The sequence below is a fragment of the Caretta caretta genome, chromosome 2 (genome assembly GCF_965140235.1).
Source record: "Caretta caretta isolate rCarCar2 chromosome 2, rCarCar1.hap1, whole genome shotgun sequence".
In the NCBI taxonomy this organism is placed as follows: Eukaryota; Metazoa; Chordata; order Testudines; family Cheloniidae; genus Caretta; species Caretta caretta.
The window spans coordinates 160,770,572-160,792,609 of NC_134207.1; the positions used below are offsets into that span (position 1 = coordinate 160,770,572).

Sequence of the window (22,038 nt, forward strand, 5' to 3'; positions counted from 1 at the left end):
AGACAATTTTAAAGCTTCAACTAGTGCAGCTTTTGGCTGCCCATCTGCCTAGTAGATTGAGTGATCAATAGGCATTCAGAAACTACAGTGGTGATTGTCGTCATATAAGCACCTAGATAGAAAGGTGGTGGATTCTCCATTTCTTAATGTCTTCAAACGAAGACTGGATGCCTTTCTGGAAGATATACTTTAGCCAGACCTGCACCATGATAGCCCAAATCAGCAAAAGTGTATTTGCTGAACCTTTTTAGCTTGAGAACTAAGGTGGGGAGGTTACTCTCTCATGGCCATCAGAGCTTGAATTTTTCCAACATTCCCAGCACAGTGCAAGGCACATCTTTTTGGACAAATATTTCTTTGACAAATGAGCCATGGCTTAATTTCTTATTATATTGGCTGTGGTAGCACACTAAAATGCTCACAACGGGCACATAATTATTTCTTGTTGTAAATAGTTTTAATTTAAGACACAAGTTTAATGTTACTGTGATGAGGATACTTTAAAATATAATTACTTTGTGTTAAATTTTTCTTGCTCTATGGGATCACCAAACCTGTGTAAACTTCTGTTTTGAATCTTTGTATATACAGTTGGACCTCCGTACACTTTGCATTTCCGAATTAAATATTACTCATCAGAACCGAACAACCTTCACGAGGAGTTTACAAGGTAGGAAATAATTTTGATTGCTAAACTGATGTCTGACAATGGGGTGTATAAGGTATTTGGGGATTAAACTGTGGGGGAGGGAGGAATGTGGGTTATATGTGCTTCCTTGGTAGAACAGGCATCATATTCAATCTTCTAGTTGGTGTTTTATGACAGTCTAAGGGCCATACGCTCCCCTTTCCATTTTTTGCCCAAACCTGTTGCTTTGGCCTCTCAGGTGCTTTTGGATGGAGAGGCAGATGGGTCAGTGGTATTTCCCTCCCACTCTCCGTGTGTTTTAGGTTTTGTGACTCTTGAAAGGGAGCCGTGACTGGGTGGGTAGGAGCTGAACCTGGAAAAGGAGGACTCTCTGCAGCAGTGTATTGCCTGTCAAACCCATGGTGGGTGGGGGGATGGAAGGGGGTTTCCAATGTATAATGCCAACAGCTGGGCTCTGTGCTCTTCTCTGCTGTGAAATGTGGAGGTGATCAAATAAAAGTCAAATGGGTCAAAGAGAGACCCAAAATCAGCAGAATTTTGGGAGGATTGGGAGCAATGCAAACAGCTCAATCTTCTCTACCCCCCCCCCCCCCCAAGTCCCCCTCCACTTGTTCACAGTCTCCCTGCACTAATGGAAGCTGTTCGGTGACCATTCATCCTGTAGGGACTTCTTATCATTGTGTTGAGGCTGTGGATGACCTGTGGTCTTTGAGAACATTCCATACTTGTTAAGTGAGGAGCTCTCCCACAATTCAGAAGAAGGGGGGAATTGCCTATTTTTGCACTTCCCATTCCTCCCAACTCTTCTAGTCAGGCCAAATTGTGTGTCTAATTATTTTGTACCCCTTCCTGCTGTCATTTTTCTGTTTCTGACAATTTGGAGCTTCTTGGTGGTTTTTTTTAATTTGCTCTGCATTGCTAATTGGGCCAAGCTGTTTCCACCATGCTCTTTAAAGATTATATTGATAATTTTGTAGTTTCTTTATAAGAAACTTTTAGTCAGCAGACCTCTGTTTACTATTTCCTTTTCTGATGCAGTGATTAAGTACTACTTTGACTACTGTGCCACAAGATTAATGAGCTAATTGTAATTGCCCACTTACTTACTTTGAAACTTCCATAGAAGCCTTAATATACGTTACCAATTACTGCAATAGCAATAAATGAAAAAGCGTGGCCTTTTATCAGTACAGTCCATAATTAACCTATGGAACTCACTGCCACTGATATAATTGAGTTCAAGAGTTCAGTAGGATTCCTAAAAGGATGAGGCATCTGTATGTGTAATGAGAAGATTCATAGTTACATTACGTAGGATGATATATAAAAAACATTTTACAATAGAGATACAGACACTCTTTGTCATTCTAATTTTTTTTTAATGAACCTCCACTCTGGCTAAGTTGCATTTCCCAGCATTCTGTAGAATTAGGTAAGAGACCAGGACAGCAGGTGCAAATTCAGTGCAGGGAATGGGGGGAAGATTTATAGTGGTAACAAAATGAGCTAATTGAAGAAGAAATTACACTAGATCTTTGTCCTGTATAAAGATATTTTTAGCAGATGCCTTTTGAGGCTGTAAAAATAATGTGGTCACAGTTAACACTTTTATGGGGAAGTGATGACATTTCTTAAAATTTAATGCACCAAGGAAGGCATCTGCTGGCATTTTTGTGTACAGGGCTTCATTAGTTTTAGTCAGAATAACAATGGGTTGTTTCTTTTGAAGAATGTATTTTGCTCCTTGAAGTGGGATACCAGAAACTGAGATGCAATAGTAGGCTTGCACAGAAAAAGGAAATAACAGGGAGTCAGGTGTGGAGAGAGTTGCAATATTCCTCGGGCTAGCAAAGTGGTGGTATTGCCTGGATTATTCCCCCCCAAAATTTACCAGCATTCATGTTATTTTGAAATCCTGGAGCAAAATAGTAGGGACAGATTTTCTAAGCCCAGATTCCTGTGGTGGTGCACAATTACTTTTACATATACAAATACTGACATGTAAGTGGCAACCCAGGTATCAGCTGTGTATGTAAGTTAGGCATGTGTAAAATTCTGACCCCTACTCTTTTTCCATGAGCTTTTCTGCTGCATAGCACACAGAAAAGCTTCCTAAACATGCCTTTGGTTCCTGTTCCCCTGTCTGTTTTGAACTGATTCAGTCTTCTAAACATTGAAAGGTCAGCTCACAATCTCCCAAACACATGAATGTGAAAAATTAGTTTGTTCGTCGCAAGGTGCTGGTGACTCACGGTGCCTGATCCTTCCTATTCTGTTCCCAACATGTCCTTCAGTGCCAGTAGAGAAAAGAATAGAGACGTTTGCTACGCTCTTCTTTTTGAAGACTGGAGACATGCATCATGCTGCTTTGAGCCCAGATGTCTTACTCATTTCATTCACCTCTTAACTCACCCCTCAGTGGGAGTGGGGGCAGGAGAGGCTGGGGCGGGGGCAGCCCCTGTCATCCCCTAACCTCAAAGAAGGACACCCTGCTCCAGAATACCCAAGGCAGGAGCATTTTGGCTTGGTCTATACTACCACTCATGTTGGTATAACTTATTTCACTTGGGGGTGTGAATAAGCCACCCCCAGAGCGACGTAATTTACGCTGACCTAAGTGCAGGTGTAGACAGAGCTATATCAGTGGGATAGCATCTCCTGCCGACTTAGCTACCACCTCTTATGGAGGTGGATTTATTATACCGACAGGAGAGCTCTCGCCTGTCAGCATAGAGCATCTACACCAGATGCTCTACTAGCCCTCAGTGTGAGATTGCTGGGTGGGGTGGGGGCAGGAAAAGCCAGGTGAGATGCCCCAGACAGCAAGGTGGTTGTGATTTTTCCCAATCCACAAACCTTTGTTTTAATAAAAATAAAACAAAGGAATCCTCAGGCTTAGGAAAGAGTGGCAAGTGGATAGGGCATTAGTCTGGGAGATGCAGATTCAGTTACCTGCTCCGCCGCAGACCCCCTGTGTGGCCTTGGTCAGTCACTTGATCTCTCTGTGCCTCCACATCCCCATCTGCAAAATGAGGATCTCTGAGTTAGGGAGTTTATTTACAGTTAAAGTTTGTGAGGCATGTAGGGTATGTCTACACTGCAGTGTAAGTTCAGGGTTAGTGGGACTTGAGTCAACTGACCTGTGTTAGGGAACTCTGGGCTTGAGTGTCTACGTTGTATTTTAACCCTACGTTAAGACCTTTCTAACTCATGCTTGAACCTAGGGCTCTGGTGTCCACACTACAGTGTGCAGACCCTAGTCAATGTCACCAAATCCCAGAGTACCTAGCACCCGCCCCTTTCCCCCAAAATGTGGCCGCTCTAGCCCTAGAACCATGTTGCACTGTGGGAAAACTTCACTGCCCACCCTACACATTACCAGGAAGCAGCTTGCTTTGCAAAAGGCTTGATCAGTTATCCATGAGCTCGGGCTCAAGCACGGCTTGCGTTACAGGGTAGACATACCCCTACACGCTATAGCAATGAAGGCCATGTAAGAACCAAAGATATGCCTACCTATTTAGTTTCTATCTCCACTCATCATGGAATCTTTGTTCTTCTCTCATTCAAAGCTCTTCTGATTTTTAAAATAAAGCCATAATTGCCTTTAGACTTCATAGCTCATTTAGGCTGCAGTTCAGGACAGCACTTAAGTGTGGGCTTCAGTAGAATTAAGGCTCCGTGCTCAAAGCTGAGTACATGCTTTCAGTGCTGTCTTAAATAAGGATGGGTTCCTGAAATGCAGCTTTACGACTTCATCCTGCAATATGCTGAGCAATCCTCCAAGGTGTAGAATGTTCTGAACTCCCACTGACTTCAATGAGAGTTAAGGGTACTTAGCATCTACCAAGTGTGTGCAGTGTTCTTTGTAATTGATCCTGAAGGCTCATATAACTTACAAAATCAGTTTATGGAAATGTCTTGACTAAGCACGTACTCTTGACGAAGAGATGAGGGCTAAAAAGATGACTCTGTATGCGTTTGGTGGTTTGTTTATATTTATTTATTTAATGTATTTGTTAGGTACCTGTTTGTATTACAGCTCCGACAAGACATTCTTTCAGGAAAGTAAGTACATTTTTGTTCCTGTAACCTAGCTTAAAGTGTAAGTAACAGAGCACCACTATAAGGGTTAAAAGTATTACTTTAAGCCCATAAGCCCTTTCTGATCCTTTCTGTTATTCAAAGAAGTATATAAGGAATTGTAAATTGCATTTACTGATCCAGTGTTCTCTTGTACATTTTTCTTTTTCCATTAGAATACGGAAATGTATACACATACATTAATCATAACCAAATTAATAAAATCTAGTGGAATAAGAACTTTTTCATTTGGTCACAAGGTGATAGAAATATATCTATGCATGCAATATTATGCGGAGCTTTCTGTGTCAAACTTTAACCATTCACTTATCCTTAATGGCTATTTGTGTGTTACAGATTTAATTGTAAGTGAGCATTATGCTGCACGTAGCCATTCTTAAATATTCAAAAATTTAAAATACACTCATACAACATGATTAAAATAAAAAAACGTATATGAATCATAGTAGGTATCCTGTTACCTTACACATTTGTCAATATCAGATTTGAAATTGAAATGAGAAATAGTCAAAATAAGACCCTTAAAAGAAACTGAGAAGCCCTGAGAGCTCTTAATTTGAACACTATATGGTGGTGAAACTGGACATTGTGTTGTGTATGTTTAAAAAAGAGAGAGAGAGTATACATGATTTTAATTTCCAAGTAGCAAGTTCCAGAAGAGAAACCTCATACTTCATTTGGTTAGAGAAATAATTCTTACACAAAGGACACAGTCCTCTTAAAATTGCTCATTTCTTCAGACATAGAAGAGCATGAAAAAGATTTGGTTAATAAATAGCTAAAGTACAGTAAATATTGTGGTTTTTAGGATATTAGAAGGTTTCAATCTTAACCAGAAGTTTATTATTTATTACACAACAGAACAAGTGGCACATACAAATGGGAAAACGATTATACTCTGTGTATAATTAGGGCAAAGAATGTCTTGATCTGTATGATTATTTAAAATGTAATGTGAGCTTGCCATACTTGTCAGTATGACAGATGCAAGGGAGTGGAAAAAACACTCGATAATAGTGTCAACGCTTCTTACTTGTAAAAAATATGGTTTTTGCAGCCTTATTCTTTTTGACAATGTAATTGTGCATTTGTGAGGTAGATAGATAAATTATAGATATATTTATTTTAAAAGATTTATAAAGAAAAATATTTAATCCTAGAATCCATTGTAGGAGTACCACCTATTTTCTTCTTCTGGGTTAATGTTTTCAATATTTGTTTAAACATGATTTATAGTTGAGCGTATCATGTTTTCAGTATTAATGAGAAATTACTAAACTAAGAAATAATTACCTTTATTACTAACTTGTAAATTAAGCTTATTTAAATGGAAATATTGTTATACCAATAAAATAAAAACCAGCAGGATCTTATTTAAGGGGATAAGACAAAATGTCACATTTGCTGTGAATACAAAAAGAATCATAGTAGGCAGTCAGTTATAGCTATAACATTTCATTCAGTTTCATGTTCATTTACACGTTCGTTCATACACACACACACAGGATCTGCAGCTGCTGTATAGTTAACTAGTCCTGAATGTAGCTTGAGTTCGTGACTTGGGTTCATAGCTTTTGGCAGCTAACTAGCCAGGAAAGCCAGGCACAAGGAAGAGCTGGGTCTCTGTTGCGCATGCACAGGTGCCCTTCCACGTTGGCAGCAGAATGTTACCCTTCAAAGTCTTCCATCTCCAGCTTTAGTTTGAATCCAGAGTCCATAGGTTTTGCTGTGTCACGCTGCCTCTGGGTTCGGTGTGATTGATCACCCGTCAATTGCAGACATGACTTTCAGCCTAGGACCTGGCTTTGATGTTTCTTCAGTTGTACTTTTGTTCTTTTCTTTTGAGGGTGGACTCCTCTTACTTTGTCTTACTTCCTCTTACTTACTGTTGTCTGCATCTTCAGCCCTTCGGTGTTTACACTTTATTTCATCAGGACAGGCTGGGGCTGGAGGTTGATTCCATCATCCATACATACCTCATTCACACATCTAAACTAAACTAATTTTTTTTAGTTTGCAAAAATGAAGGTTGCAGCAAGCTTTTACAAAATGAAGTGAGCATTTTAAAATGGAGTTTGGGACAAATTAAAATGGAGTTAGAGTTACAATATGGACAAGTGTAAGGAATGGTAAACAGTGAGCAGAAGTTACAATATAGACAAGTATAATGAATAGCAAACAGCGAGCAGAAGTTACAATGATGAAACAGTGTAAGTTTCAGCGATTTAAGCAACAATTGGACTGAAAGTGAAACTCAATTAGCCAGTTATTGGGGTAACCGGTTTTATGAATGAATGTTGTTTCATTCATAAAACTTTGCTTATGAAGTTATATTAATAAAGTGAACAATTAAAAACAGGTTTCAGAGTAACAGCCGTGTTAGTCTGTATTCGCAAAAAGAAAAGGAGTACTTGTGGCACCTTAGAGACTAACCAATTTATTTGAGCATGAGCTTTCGTGAGCTACAGCTCACTTCATCGGATGCATACCGTGGAAACTGCAGCAGACTTTATATACACACAGAGAATATGAAACAATACCTCCTCCCACCCCACTGTCCTGCTGGTAATAGCTTATCTAAAGTGATCATCAGGTGGGCCATTTCCAGCACAAATCCAGGTTTTCTCACCCTCCACCCCCCCAAACAAAAGTGAATTTGTGTGGGGGGGTGGAGGGTGAGAAAACCTGGATTTGTGCTGGAAATGGCCCACCTGATGATCACTTTAGATAAGCTATTACCAGCAGGACAGTGGGGTGGGAGGAGGTATTGTTTCATATTCTCTGTGTGTATATAAAGTCTGCTGCAGTTTCCACGGTATGCATCCGATGAAGTGAGCTGTAGCTCACGAAAGCTCATGCTCAAATAAATTGGTTAGTCTCTAAGGTGCCACAAGTACTCCTTTTCTTTTTGCAATTAAAAACAATTTCATTGATCAGTTCTACAATATTATATTTGAATGATCTAAATATCGTGCAATTTACTTGATACTTTTGAGTTAATATTTTATTTTCAGTTAGACTGTTGAACTCTTTTATTTTTTTTCTGGAGAAAGGGCTTATATAAAGTATAAGTTAAGAAATGTGCATATTTTTATTATTTATTTTGTCTCTTTAAAGACTGAAATGTCCGTATGATACTGCTGTGGAACTAGCAGCTCTATGTCTTCAAGGTATGTGACTATTTAGAAATAATTTGCATCAACGTTTATTTTAAAAAGTTGACCAACAATTTCTTCACATATTTTTCCCTTTTGTCATGAATAGGCACAAATTGACAGTACATTGTTTAAGTGGCAGCTATTTTTATTGTGGTTAGTCATTAATTAGTGTCACAAATTTGCTGAGTTTTAGAATCTCTGACTCACAATCAGACATTTGTGAAACTTTTGTAATGAAACTCAGTTAAAGTTCATTGTTTTGAAATTCTGTTCCATGGCTTGAGTGACCATAGGCCTAATATTGGGCATGGTCCAAAGTCCATTGAGGTCAAAAGAAGTCTTTCCATTAAATATAGTGGGCTTTGGATCCTTCCGATTGAGTGTTTTGGGAGGAATTTATGGCCCAGATTCAAAGATAGGGACCAATTTGTGGTTTTGGATTAGATTGACTATGAAATTTTGGGTTCAATTCAACCTAGAATTCGGAACAAAATTCAGGGAAGACAAGAGCAGGCAAAAGTAGTATCATTTCCCATGAAATTGTGATGCATATTGCACAGTTTTGTTCATACTGTGTATGTACACAAAGATGATAAAGGAATTATTTACTCCCTTTTCTTTTCATTCATATTGCTTCTTTACTCTCTCAACATGGACCTTCCAGGTTAAAGTCCAGAGTCCACATTAGCTTCAAATTGTTATGCACTCATTTTTGTCTGTGGACTCTAGAAATATCACAAGCATTGGTAACTACATCCCAATTTTAGACCAGGAGAACTGTTCATAGAACAGCTTGACATATCTACAGTTCCAATAATCAAAGATATGGAGAATTATATCTCTACTAAGAAAAGGAGTAGAGCAGGTCATCCATTTACGGCATTACCAGTATCCTAGAAGAAATTTTTATCATCAGGTATCAAAACCAATATTTTAAAAACTGTATGTCAAAACAAAGTATTTATAAATGGTGATGGCATATTTTTTCTTTGATTCAATTAATTTTTCTCTATTTGGAGGTACTTATAGTAGTTTTCTCTAAAATAATGTCATATATTAGCACTGTAATATTGAATTCTGGCTCTCTGCAGGTATTAGAATTGCAATTTTTGGATCATTTCTTGTATATTTCTTTCTTTTACATTGATATTGGAGACTTGTAAATAAGCAGAGGCATTTAAAGAACTGTAAAATGATTATTCCCTCCTCAATAGTTTAAACTTCACCCTAAATTTAAATGTATCTTTTATTTCGGCTTTTTTAAGGGTGAGCAGGATGATAAAAGTGCAGGTTACTAGGAATTGGTGTGTTAATCATTTTAAATGAGAGCCAGTTTCTTTCTGTTAATCAAGACTCTGTTTTTACTTCACCGTTATGGCTGGTTTTTGAATAATATTGTTCTATTAGTTTAATTATTACATTGTTTCAACTAACTGCCTTAAAAGCTGGCATTTTCTGTCATCTTTGGGATGTAAATTGTACTTTTGTAAAGAAAAATCTGGAGAGAAGCATCTATTCATGCTTTTGTAGCTGCTTTAGAATTCTCCTGTATTGCAACTTCCTCTTCTTATATAGTATTTAAAGTTTGGTTTTATTTCATCTAAAATAATTGGTACAATATGTTAAACTATATTTAAGGTCATTCTAACACAATTCACTTAACCAGCTGCATTTCTGACTATTAATTGAAACCAACAAGTGAATTCTTTCTAATATATTTTAAATACCTCAAAATTGTCGGTGTTTGCATTCTCACATTATAAAATCCTATTACAAATTTATTTTTCGTTCTACATTAAAGAGACTGTGGTGTCTCTACAGGTGAAATAATTGTACACTTTTTAAAGACATCTGGGTAGCTACCTCATTTTAAAATGCATCCACCAGTTGGTGCATTTTTTTTTAATAATTTGCCTATTTACGCGTGTTAGAATGCAGGTACGTAATTTTTAGATTACAGTATGTATATAAAAAAGAACAAGCTCCAAAATAAGCCATCCTCACCCCTGAACCTCCAGTGAAAAGATATGGGCCTAGGATTATGCCTCAAATGTCAACAAATTTGCTTTCTGTTGAACCGGCCAGGGAAGTTGAATGTACATATCTGGCTCTGCTGATTTATCCTGATCAGCATCTATGTCAGAGGCTTCTGACTTCTCTCAGACACAAAGCAGCAGCAAGAGTTGTCAAATGTCTCTGAAAACTTGTGTATATGTTTTACTGTTGTAATTCACATTGGAAAATACTGTTGAACAAAAAATGTACACGTGATAATGATAGCTTCATTTTAGATGAAGGTCAATGGATCTCATGATATTTAATATTTTAGGAACCCTAAAATTTGGTCATAAATTTAATCTATTTGGTCATAAATGTAATTGTCAGCTAACAATTAATCTGGGTGTCCTTGATCAGTTAAAATAAATCATTATCATTTTTTATCTTCAAAAAGACTATTTTTCCATGTAAATAGTCTTTCTATTCTGTATTTCTGCAACTTTTATGTGTAATGTTCACATGAAGCGATAGTAGATTTTCTTCAACAGAACTGACTTTCTTAATTCCTTTGTTGTTCATAGCAGCAGGAACACAGATGCATTATAAATAAGGCTGCGTGTCTGTCACGGAAGTCACGGATTCTGTGACTTTCCGTGACTTCTGCAGCAGCCCTTGCTGATTCAGGGGCTACCTGAGCTGGGCAGCCCCTGGGCCAGCAGCAGAAGTTTGGGTGTGTTGAAGAGGGCTCAGGGCTGGGGCAGGGGGTTGTGGTGCAGGGCAGTGCTTATCTGGGGGGAGGGGGGCTCGCCAGCTTCCACCAGCATATCCCTGCAGCTTCTAGGCTGAGGGGCCAGAGGGCTGTGTATGGTGCTCGCGGCCACAGGTGCTGCCCCCATAGCTCCCATTGGCTGTGGTTCCCGCTCAACCAGCAGGGGTCCTGGGTCACAGCCCTCCCCTCCCCCCCCCAGCACCAGCGGGGATCCCGCACGGCCGCCTCCCCCCCCCCCCCCTTCCAGCATGGGTCCCAGGCTGCACGGCACAGCCCGAATGCGCACATACCCTCCGGCGCCAGCAGGGGTCCCAGGCTTCGCACCACCACCCACCTCCTCCCCCACAACAGCAGGGGTTCCATGCGATCCCACTCAGCACCCACGGTGCCCCCAGACCACCCCTTCCCTCCCGCCCCAGAGCACCCATGGTCCTCCAGCCCAAATTTTAGTTAGGGGCATATAGTAAAAATCATGGACAAGTCACGGGCCATGAATTTTTGTTTACTGCCCATCACTTTTACTAAAAATACCCATTAAAGCACGAACATTAGTACATATATAGGCATGTGTCATTTGTATGTGGTAGCATTGGGGATGCATGTTTGCTGCATATTTGTTAAACAGTACTGAAGCAGTTAAATTGCAAATTATTTGTATAGGTCAGACATTCGTGGAACCACATGGGAAATTTCTCACCAGTGTATAGGAGGTAGGGGCTCAATTCAGTAGGGTTCTTAGTTCAATGCAAGGGTTCTCAGCACCTTGCAGGATCAATACCAGCCTCAATCTATGCCTTCAAAAAAAATCTCTTCCCAAATATATACTACAGACATGAATATTATGATAGTGTTGGGGGTTTAGAAAATGCTATAATCAATTTCTTGACACTAGCTACTGTATCTTTACATTTCCATATATACAATATGGGAAGAAATATGCGATCATGGGAAACACTACTTAGTGATGAAAAAAATATGTTTCAATTAAAGGAAAATGCAGAATAACCTTGTATGTAAAAGTAGTGCATTTGATCTGAAATTATAGTCCTCTGGAAATCCCTTAAATGCAAGAAGTAGCAGCATTTCATGTGTTTAGAATTCTGAATCTGTGTCCTAAACTTTCCTACAGAGTTTCTAGTCTGATTTGTAATTTGAGATGGCAGAACTTAAGTACTCATACAGATGACAACAACAAATGTATATTCTAAAGCTTCTTCAGTAGGTGTGCTAAATGGGGATATGGAAATATCTTTGTAGAAGCAAGTTGTTTTTAATGTTGTGATGACAGAGTGACTTTTTTCTGGCTTTCTGAATGATTCCAGCTGAACTTGGAGAGTGTGAGCACCCAGAACACACACCAGAACTAGTGTCTGAATTCAGATTTACACCAAACCAGACTGAAGCTATGGAATTTGATATCTTTCAGAAATGGAAAGAGTGCAGGTATGGTACCTGTGTGGTGGTGTCAGTTATAATAAAGTTACACAAGAGTTTCTTCTCCAAAATCAAATATTGCTGCATAGACCCCCGTTTTGGGATCAAACAGTCTCAATGTGTGTTGTTTTAGGGGTTTTCTAGAGACATCTAGAACCCCTTTTAAAAAAAAAGTGGCAGGCATTAACATCAGACAGGGTTGTGTGGTTAAGTTAATTGTAAGTTTCAGCACTTTGGCTCCATTTTTTCTCCTTGACCTGTGTTCAAGGAGTTCATTTTCCACAAGTGAGAATTTTCATGCCTTCCAAGACTCCTTCACTTAAGCAAGCAAGACTCCTTCACTTAATTTGTACTTAAGGTAGCACCTTCAGAGATCTATTTTTGCCCACACACTCAATCTTTCAAAGATTTCAGGTATTTGGTATCAAACCAGAAGCCTAAATCCAACCCTCCCACACTGTTTTTTTTTTTTTTTTTGGGGGGGGGGGGTGTTTGGATGAGGATGAAATTGAGACATGTCTTAGCTCAGACATCTTCATGTTAAACCCAAAATATTGAGCCTCCTTTGGTCAAAGGGAACTTGACTTTTGGAAATTGTGAAGATTGTATTAGCCACTGCAGTTTTTCTAAAACTTCGGAGCAGTTAAGAGTCTGGATTGTTGCAGTAGTACTGTGCTATTTGCCACTGTAACCAGTTACATGGCAGCAATCCAGTGGAGTAAGAGATAATTAGAGGTAATGGAAACGGAATAACTGACACTGAAGCTGACTGTGGCGTCTAGCAAGCCAAAGGACCAGTACCACCTGTACCAACCAAGAGCTCTAGATGGGACTCTTTCTCTGACAGAACCAGCCCAGCTCCATAGGGATCCACCAACCACTCTCTTGTGGCAGCAGATCTGGCAAAAACCAACAACTGGAACATCTAGAACATCAGGACAGACTGAGACATACACTACCCTGGAGGATATCTTCATTTTTGTGGGCCCACAATCTCCTCTACTCTTGGACCCAATCCTTCTGAGTTACATTTTGATCCCAGAAAAGGAACCACCTCAAGGAGAAGTTACTCCCCTAGTCTGTCCAGGAGCCATAGCTTCCTCCCTGTCATTGACAGTACTGCTAATTGAGCTGGCTTTCTCATCTGCTGAATCCTATGTCCAGGATGAACCATCACCTACCTCGGGAGGTTAGCATAGACAGGACTTCAAGAATTTCTTGGACCTGTCCTGGGCTCAGGTAGGATTACCCTCCAAGAGATTTCTTGTATATAATGCCTTACCACCACCACCACCCTCTCCCAACCAGCCTTTGAATCCTCATAGTGGCCCTGTTGGTGTGGGGGGGATCCTTATGCATGACACGCAGATCCATGCACTTGACAAGAGCAGCACAATGTCCCTCTCCTCCTTGATAACAGCATCTTGCTTCTCAGGAATATGTGCAGGAGGAAGATGATGAGCCAGATCAGGTGGTACCAACAAGCATATCCTCTTCCTCACCTGATGAGGCAATTGCCCCATATTCACCCTTCCTGACTGATGACCATAGGCAATATCAACAACTATTGCAGAGGGCGGCAGCAGAACTTCAGATCCCATTAGAAGACGTTCAAGATACGCAGCACAAACTTTTGGATATTCAGCAGCCCCCCAGACCCAATCAGGTAGCCCTCCCAGTGAATGAGGCCAGTATGGAACCAGCAAGAATGGTATGGCATACATCAGCAACCTGTATCTCTATGGCTAAAAGGGCTGAGAAGTGTTACTTTGTGCCCAGGAAAGGGGCAGAATTATTGTTTTCCCACTGAGCCCCTGACTCCCTAGCAGTACAAGCAGCCATGGAAGGATCCAGATAGCAACGCCCTAAAACCACTGCTGCGGACAAGGGAGCTAAACACCTGAGCCTTCTGGGGAGGAAGGTATTTATATCCATCAGCCTCCAGTTCAGAATCTCTAACTACCAGGTCCTGTTAGCAAAATATTTTTTTATGGACTACACAAAGTTCCTGGAATTCCAAGTTAAAACTCCCCCAGGAGGACAAGGCTCAATTCCAAACCCTTACTGAAGAAGGTAGACTCATGGCTAAAACCTCCCTTCAAGCTGCGGTGGATGTGATTCCCTGGTCATTTATACCTCAGCCCCAAAGAGGATGTAATGCTGCTTGCAATGACTGAAGAGCATGAGTATCAACCTCAGGGCAGACTGTTAGGAGGCAGGGCAAAAACCTCAAATGGGTTGTGTGTCCTATACTTAGATTTCACCAACCAATTATCAAGTGCAAACTCCTCAAGCACTACAACAGCCTTAATATGGAGTCCCAGACAAGTCCCCTGGGGTAGTCCAATCTATTTCGCCCCCCAGATAAGTGTACCTTTGTGATAGATGGCCCTTTACACAAGGAGTCACAGCAATACCCAAGTTACTTCCAGTTCCAAAGGACCGGTCACTTACCCCAGGTGAATTGCACCTTAGATCTCACCCCAAAGACAGCACTTGTAGCCAATCTTATAATAAACTATCTAAAGATTTATTTTATGGGGGGGGGGAACAGAGTTATTTACAAGGTTAAAGCAGGTGTGTGTGTGTGTGTGTTGTATTCTTAAATTTAAAAAGGTAATAAATCAACAAGCTCTGTCCTTTAGGGCTAACCCAGGCTCAGCAGCTGGCCGTCTCTTGCTTATGCCTAAAAAAACCTTGCCTCCCAGAGTCCAAGCAGCATAGAGGTACCTATGTTGCTGGGTTTTATCCCTTCATACCCTGTGCCTTGAGCTGCAAACTCAGCTGATGAGGAGGATTCCACATGCATGACTCATCTTTATGGGGGAGAGAGCAGAACAACAAACAATAGTCTGTCTGGTGTCAATGGAGCTTGTCTCTTGGGAAGGACATAACACCTTCTGTTTAAGATCAGCCCTTCTCACTAATTAATGTCTCTCTCCTGTCTGGTGATTAACAGTCACAGAGGTTCACGATACAACCGCTCAAATATTTCCTCCCAGTATGGGATACAGATGTTATAAGTGAGATTAATGCATGCAGCAACTTACAAGCATTCGGTAAAGTCTAAACACTAAATACATTCTTGTAATTCTAATACCTATTTTAAATACTAATGCACAGTTGAGCCAGACTGATTCCAGCTATGTATTTATCAGTGTTCAACTCACACATGGGAACTTTGGCATGAGCTGGTACTTGGATTTCTGCCAGCATCACAAAGGAAGCATCATAAACAGGTATGTAAGCTGAGACCTTTTCCCCAGCCTTTCTAACACCAATGACCACATGAACAGCCGTGCAAGCATCCAAGAATTTAGAGGCCAGGGTATGCAGCCCCATCCCTCGATGACAGCTACTCAGCGTTTTCCACCAGCTAAAGGCTACTTTTGACAGGAGTCTGGGGAGTTGCAACGTAACAATGATACCATCCTTGTCTGTTCCCAAATTCCCCTTTTGGTGGCTGCCTAGCATACATTGCCCACAGCTGGAGGGCTGTAGCAGACAAGTGGTTACTAGATATCATCCACTTTAGCGACCATCAAATTTCTTTCTCCCCCTTCTCAAGAAGCCCTCTTTCTGGCCTCTATACAGGGTCTGCTCTCATGAGAAGATCCTCCTCAAATGAGGACCTATAGAGCAAGTTCCACCTCAGCATCCAGGGAAAGGGTTGTACTCCCACAATTTCATAGTTCCCAAGGAAAAGGGAGGATGGAGGCCCATTCTCGACCTAAGTCAGAGTTTATATTCACAAATTAAAATTCTGCATGGTTATGTTGGCCTCAGTAATTCCCTGCCTGGAAAAAAAGGTGTATGATGAGCAGCTCTCGACATGAAAGATGTTTATTTTCCTGTGGACATTCACCTGTCCCACAGAAGGTTCCTCAGGTTTCTTGTAGGACAGGAACGCTCCCAGTTCAGAGGACTCCCATTGTGTCTGACGACAGCACCCAAGGTCTTCTCAGTGGTGGTAGCACGGATGAGTGGCTACCGCATTTTCCTGTTTTGGAACGACTGGCTTCTAACCGGCAGATCCCATCTGGAAGTTCAGTTGGCAACTTTGTCCTTGCTCTGCCTGCTGGCATCCTTAGGAATCTGCATAAACATGGACAAGTGTACTTTGATTCCCACACAGCTCATCGACATTATAGGCATGACCCTGGACTTGACTGCAAGGAAGATCCCTCCCTGCAAACAGATTCTTAGTCATGAGCAGTCTGATAAACCAAGTCATTCCCAAACCCAGAACAAAAGTCCAGATCGGTCTGTCTTTGCTCGGTCACATGGCCTCCTGCTCATATGTAAGGCCATTTGCTAGGCTGCAACTCTGTTGTCTGCAAGCCTGGCTCTGGTTGGTATATGTGCCACACAGAGCATGAACACCATCATGACAGTGCCAGTCAATGTCAGGGCTTCACTCAGAACCCCCAAATTGTGTGCATTGGAGTCCCTTTCCTACCCCCTACCCTGCCCTCTGCACACGTACACAGCCAGCATGATGATAATCACGGAGGCATCCCTCATAGGCTGGTGAGCCCACATGGGCAGTCACACATCACAAGATACATGGACACTGTGGAAGGCTGGGATGCGGATCAATCTTTTGGAACCAAGTGCAGTCAGACAGGCATGCAGTGCATTCCTCCCACTCATATGATCCTGATAACATTTGGATAATGTCAAACAACAGGACAACTGTTTTCTATAACCGCAAACGAGGGGTAAAATCCTTTGCAGTGCGCAGAGAGCAGTGGTTCTCAAACTTTTGTACTGGTGACCCCTTTCACATAGCAAGTCTCTGAGTGCGACTCCCCCCCCTTATAAATTAAAAACACTCTAAAATATATTTAACACCATTATAAATGCAGGAGGCAAAGCGGGGTTTGGGGTGGAGGCTGACAGTTTGCAACCCCTCATGTGATAACCTTGTGACCCCCTGAGGGGTCCCGACCCCCTGTTTGAGAACCGCTGGCATAGGGGCAGTCAACTTATGGTGCGTCTGGAATCACATCACAATTTCTGTGATGCACCTCCCGGGCACTCAGAACTCACTGGTGGGCAGCCTCAGGAGGCATTTCATCCCCAATTATGAGTGGGAGTTGCCACCTTTTCAACCACTCGCCATGTCCTCAATGTCCCACCTGTCTGTCAAGGTCGCCTTCCTGGTTGCCATTACATTGGCCAGTGGGTGAGTTGAGGACCTCATGGCCCAACCCACCATACGCTATACTTCATCAAGAAAAGGTATCCCTTCACCTCCACCTAAAGTTCATCCCAAAGCTAATTTCTGAGTTCCACATAAACCAATCGATTCATTTACTGGTATTTTTCCTGAATGCCTCCAGTGAGGAAGGAGATGCCATTTTCTTGATGTCTGACAAGAATTGGCATTCTACCAGCAAAAAAAGAAACCATTTGGGAAATCACCCAGACTATTTGTTGCTTAGCAGAGTGGACACAGGAAGAAGTGATATCAGCTCAGATACTCTGTGGATTTCTGGTTGTATCCTCCTTTTCTATCAGTTGGCACATCGTCACATTCTGGGGTCTAATCCAGCCCACTGAAGGGTTGCGTTACCATCTGCTCTGTAACCATAGGTGCTTTAAATTGCTCTGCTGCTGTAATTCTCTTGTTTGGATGCTCCCAGCCAGCATAGAAGTATGCATTGAGTGTCTGTATAATAAGCAACCTTGGACCAGCAACTCTGATTCCAGCAGCCTGTTTGCTACACTACAGGTATCCACCAGCTTTTTGGTTACACCAGGCAAGATTAACCCCAACATCCCCTGTCCCAGATTTTCCAAAAATCATGTGTTCTGCAATATCCAGCCCTTTCCTGGACCATTCAGAGGAATAATGAGGTTTGTTTGCTCCTTTAAAGAGACAAACTTCATAGTTTATCACTTTAAGTGGAGTTAACAATCACCTCAATTCAAACACAACACTGAGTTTGTTTAGATTAAAAAGTAAAACAAGTTTGCTAGCCAAAGGAGATAGGATCTCAAGTGAGTTCAGGTATAAAGGATAGAGTTAGAAATGGTTACAAGGAAATAAAAGTGAAAAACACTTTTTAGAGGCTAAGACCTAACAAAACTACCATCTTGTGTCAAGATAAGATTCTTACCATGCTCCCTACCAACTAGATGGCTGCCCTACCCCTCTGGTCATTATCTTCCGCAAAGTTCAAAGTGCTCGGTTCCTTTGTCACCTTAAGTGAAAGGTCACTCGATGTTCTTTGACCCTCTCTTTTATCATCCAGTTAACCTTTAAAATGGATTCTTCTGATGGTTGCCCCTCAAAATAAAATAAAGTATTCAAGCTGTGAGAAAGGAGACATTGAGTCTGGTGAAGGAAGTCCTATATTGGTTTCTCTCCCATTTTTTTTTCAAAAATGCAAATTGATCTGTTCCTGCTCTTTGCAATGCAAATGAATGGCCACTTGCCAGCGATTGCTAATCAAGTTTTATTACACCTGCTGGAGGCATCAACTTATCCTTAGTCTGGGAGAAACTTTCTTACCCACTCCCCAGACCTGCCTGGTAAACACACTGTAATTCCACATTTCCTTCATATTGTCTCTTGGGTGTTTACCTTATATACACCATGCAAGAATATTAATTATCTCTGTTATTAATTTTCCAGTTATACCTTACATGACACGTAGCTGATACAGTTTGACATTAATGAGTTGCAGTACACTGAACTGGTCAGGTCAGCAGAACCTCACTATCAGATACCAATAAGCCTCTTGCTCTGTGATGCTGTTAAGGTCACCCAGATGGGGTGAGAGTCCATTCCACTAGAGGACAGGAAGTCTCTGTAGCGTCACTTTGAAAAATGCCTGGGTTGGACATTTGTAAAGCTGCAACCTGGACTTCCATGCACACTTTCTGAAAGCATTACACTCTGGTTCAAGCCTCTTCTGCTGACACAGACTTTGGAATTGCACTGTTACGGACATCGATACCTCCTGCATCCTTGCAACCGCCGCCTCCTATTGAGGACTGCTTGCCAATCACTCACACGTGAAGTACACCTAGGGACTGGCCCTGAAGAAGAAATGGAGGTTACTTACCTGTACCTACAAGTTCTTCCCCTCTGCTTCGGCTCATGACTGGATCTGTGGCAGACAAGGAGCTGGAAAGGCAGGCAGCCTGCACCAACCCTTATACCCGGGAAGTCCAGGGTGCAGGCGTGGACCAACGGCCGCTACTTGCAAGAGATTTTCAGGGCCCCTAAAAATATTTAGGATGCCCAGTTCCTTAACCGCTTTGAAAGAGACTGAATTTTGAAATCGTTTTGAAAAACACTTCGCTACTTGGAGGCGTGTGGCGTCCTCAGTGACGGCGCTGCGGTGGCACAACATTTAGGAGAAATAGTTTTTATATTGGCATGCTGTATATCCAGCCAGTTACGCGCTTTCTTTCTAGAAATTAAGATCGCGTTTGCATGTAACTGGCAGCATTTAAATGTAAACCAATCACTTTATCAAGTCTACGTGACTGGGTAAAAGGAGATTTGCATTCGGTGGTAAGAATGCAGGATGGCTAAAATGAAAAAGTTCTGCTGTGTATGAATTCAGCAGCATGGAGTCTGTGTGTATTCTTTCAGGAAAGCATTTAAGCCTCTAAGTAGGACCCTGCTTACATAGCAAAGCAATTAAGCTTGTGTTTAAATACTTTGCTGAACAGGGATGGACTAAGCACATGCATAAAGTTAAGCATGTATGTAAGTGCTTTGCAGAGTCAGGGTCCTGGGCAGAGGAGCCTGGGTAATGGATGAAAAGGGGAGTTATACTGTATATAAGCAAGTATTCTATTGCAAACTAAAGTACATTTTCCATTTTATTTTTACAGGGGAAAAACCCCAGCACAGGCTGAATTGTGCTACTTGAACAAAGCTAAATGGTTGGAAATGTATGGTGTAGATATGCATGTTGTTAAGGTAAGACCTACATTGTCATTTTATTTCTGTGGGGAGTGGAAGAGATTGTAAATAGAAGAATGTGCATCTCTTTATAAATAGGTCATAATTCTCTACTATTAAAACATGCAAACAGACTTTGGTATTATGTCTTATAACAAAAGTTTTGAGTTACTACCATATTAATATTAAGATTTGTGCTAGTAACTGCATATTGATTATTCCATCGTGTGTTTGATTGTAGGGAAGAGATGGATGTGACTATGCGCTTGGACTTACGCCAACAGGCATATTGATCTTTGAAGGAGCAAACAAAATAGGCTTATTTTTTTGGTAATTCATTTTTTGCTTTATATCCCTATTTGTTAACTGCTGAAATCCTTCCCCTTTTAAATAATGAGTTTTGGCTTGGTTTGAATGTATAACGTGGTTGAGTTAAGAAGGGAGGTTGATTCTGCAATATCAAAATAGATTATGATACGTGCTTCTGACTAGGTCAATTTATGTTTCAATGAAATCTAAAGTGATTTGTTAAACATATATTTATATTTTAAATACGTTATGAGGTCAGATGTCTCATTATTGTAAACCCTCTTATATACATTTTGTTTGTTTTTTCTTTAACTAAAAATCCTAAACTTATAAAATGCCTGTTTATTTTCTGTATGTGTAGGCCTAAAATCACTAAAATGGACTTCAAAAAGAGCAAATTAACACTTGTGGTTGTAGAAGATGATGAACAGGTAATTTTTCCCCCCTTACTCGGAACCTGATCCATTGAAGGGCTGAGTACGTTCAACTTTTGTTGGCCAACAGAAGCGGAAGGGGCTCAGCGCCTTGTTGGGTCAGGCCATTTCTCTTTTGTGTTAGCCATTAACGAATATTGTGCTTGCCAACTTCCAAAGTTTTTGTTTCTGCATTTAGGGCAGAGAACAAGAGCACACATTTGTTTTCCGGTTAGACAATGCAAAAACTTGCAAACATTTGTGGAAATGTGCAGTGGAACACCATGCATTCTTCAGACTGCGAATACCAGCAAACAGTAAATCTAGCAGATCTGACTTCATAAGGCTGGGTTCACGCTTCAGATTCAGGTATTTAATGAAATAACTGGGCATTTGTATTTATTTGAGGGTGCAAGAAGACACAGCACAAAAATACAAGATTTGTCCAGTTCGTTCTGAGATTATTTATTTATTACTCTTTGCAAAGCAGCTTGGTTTCTCTAAGTGTGTTTGATAAGCACGAAGTAAGGGTGGAGTTAAGTCACTCTATCTAACTAAAAAAAAATTTTTTTTTTTAGTGGTCGAACAGAGTATCAAGCAACACATGGGTCCAGGTTACGCAGAACCAGTACATTTGAAAGAAAACCCAGCAAACGGTATCCATCGCGAAGGCATTCAACGTTTAAAGGTGGGGCTTTTATTTAACCCACTTGAATTATACATATTCATTAAACTAATGAGCACACATGCATATTTCAGAATTTCTGTTGGTGTATAGGTGACCATATTACAACCAAACAAAATTGTAGCTCAGTATGACGAGCATAACCGAATGAGTCACCAGCTGAAAAATCAAAGGTAGCAACTTTTTCCCTGAGTCAGTTTTGTTGTATTATCCTTTGCGTCTCCTGCATCCTCTCCCATCCTTCCTGTGTCTTTTCTTCTCCCCCATCCTCAGCCAGAGTTATACGTTCCCCGGGCACCTGCAAGCTCAGCTGCAGGTGCAAACCTGGAGCTACATCGGACAATTATTTTTGTGTAAATGGTTTGTGATTTTGGAATGTGGGGGCGTGGGGGAGGCAACACTTTTGACTTTCTCCCCTTTCCCTTTCTGCATGGGAATGGGGAGAACCACATCTAGAGGTACTTCTCTGTGTGTGTGCATCTAGGGGGCTACTGATCTCATCTTTTGTTTCCACTGTGCTTATGTCAGCTACAAAACAATCTTAAAAAACGGGGGTAGTTTATCATTCTCTGAGTCTGTCTCAGTGTGGATC

General features: G+C 41.1%; 1 protein-coding gene across 5 annotated transcripts in view; it reads left to right on the forward strand.

Moving 5' to 3' along the window:
* Positions 1–22,038, forward strand: part of EPB41L4B (erythrocyte membrane protein band 4.1 like 4B) — a 256,800-nt gene that overhangs the window by 111,935 nt on the left and 122,827 nt on the right. For all 5 annotated transcript variants that reach the window (XM_048839325.2, XM_048839326.2, XM_048839328.2 and 2 more), the window contains exons 4-12: positions 592–670; positions 4,673–4,717; positions 7,871–7,923; positions 12,001–12,121; positions 19,970–20,057; positions 20,281–20,369; positions 20,710–20,779; positions 20,961–21,130; positions 21,340–21,449. In XM_048839325.2, the coding sequence (XP_048695282.2) occupies positions 592–670; positions 4,673–4,717; positions 7,871–7,923; positions 12,001–12,121; positions 19,970–20,057; positions 20,281–20,369; positions 20,710–20,779; positions 20,961–21,130; positions 21,340–21,449 (825 nt within the window). The remainder of the gene's footprint in view (positions 1–591; positions 671–4,672; positions 4,718–7,870; positions 7,924–12,000; positions 12,122–19,969; positions 20,058–20,280; positions 20,370–20,709; positions 20,780–20,960; positions 21,131–21,339; positions 21,450–22,038) is intronic.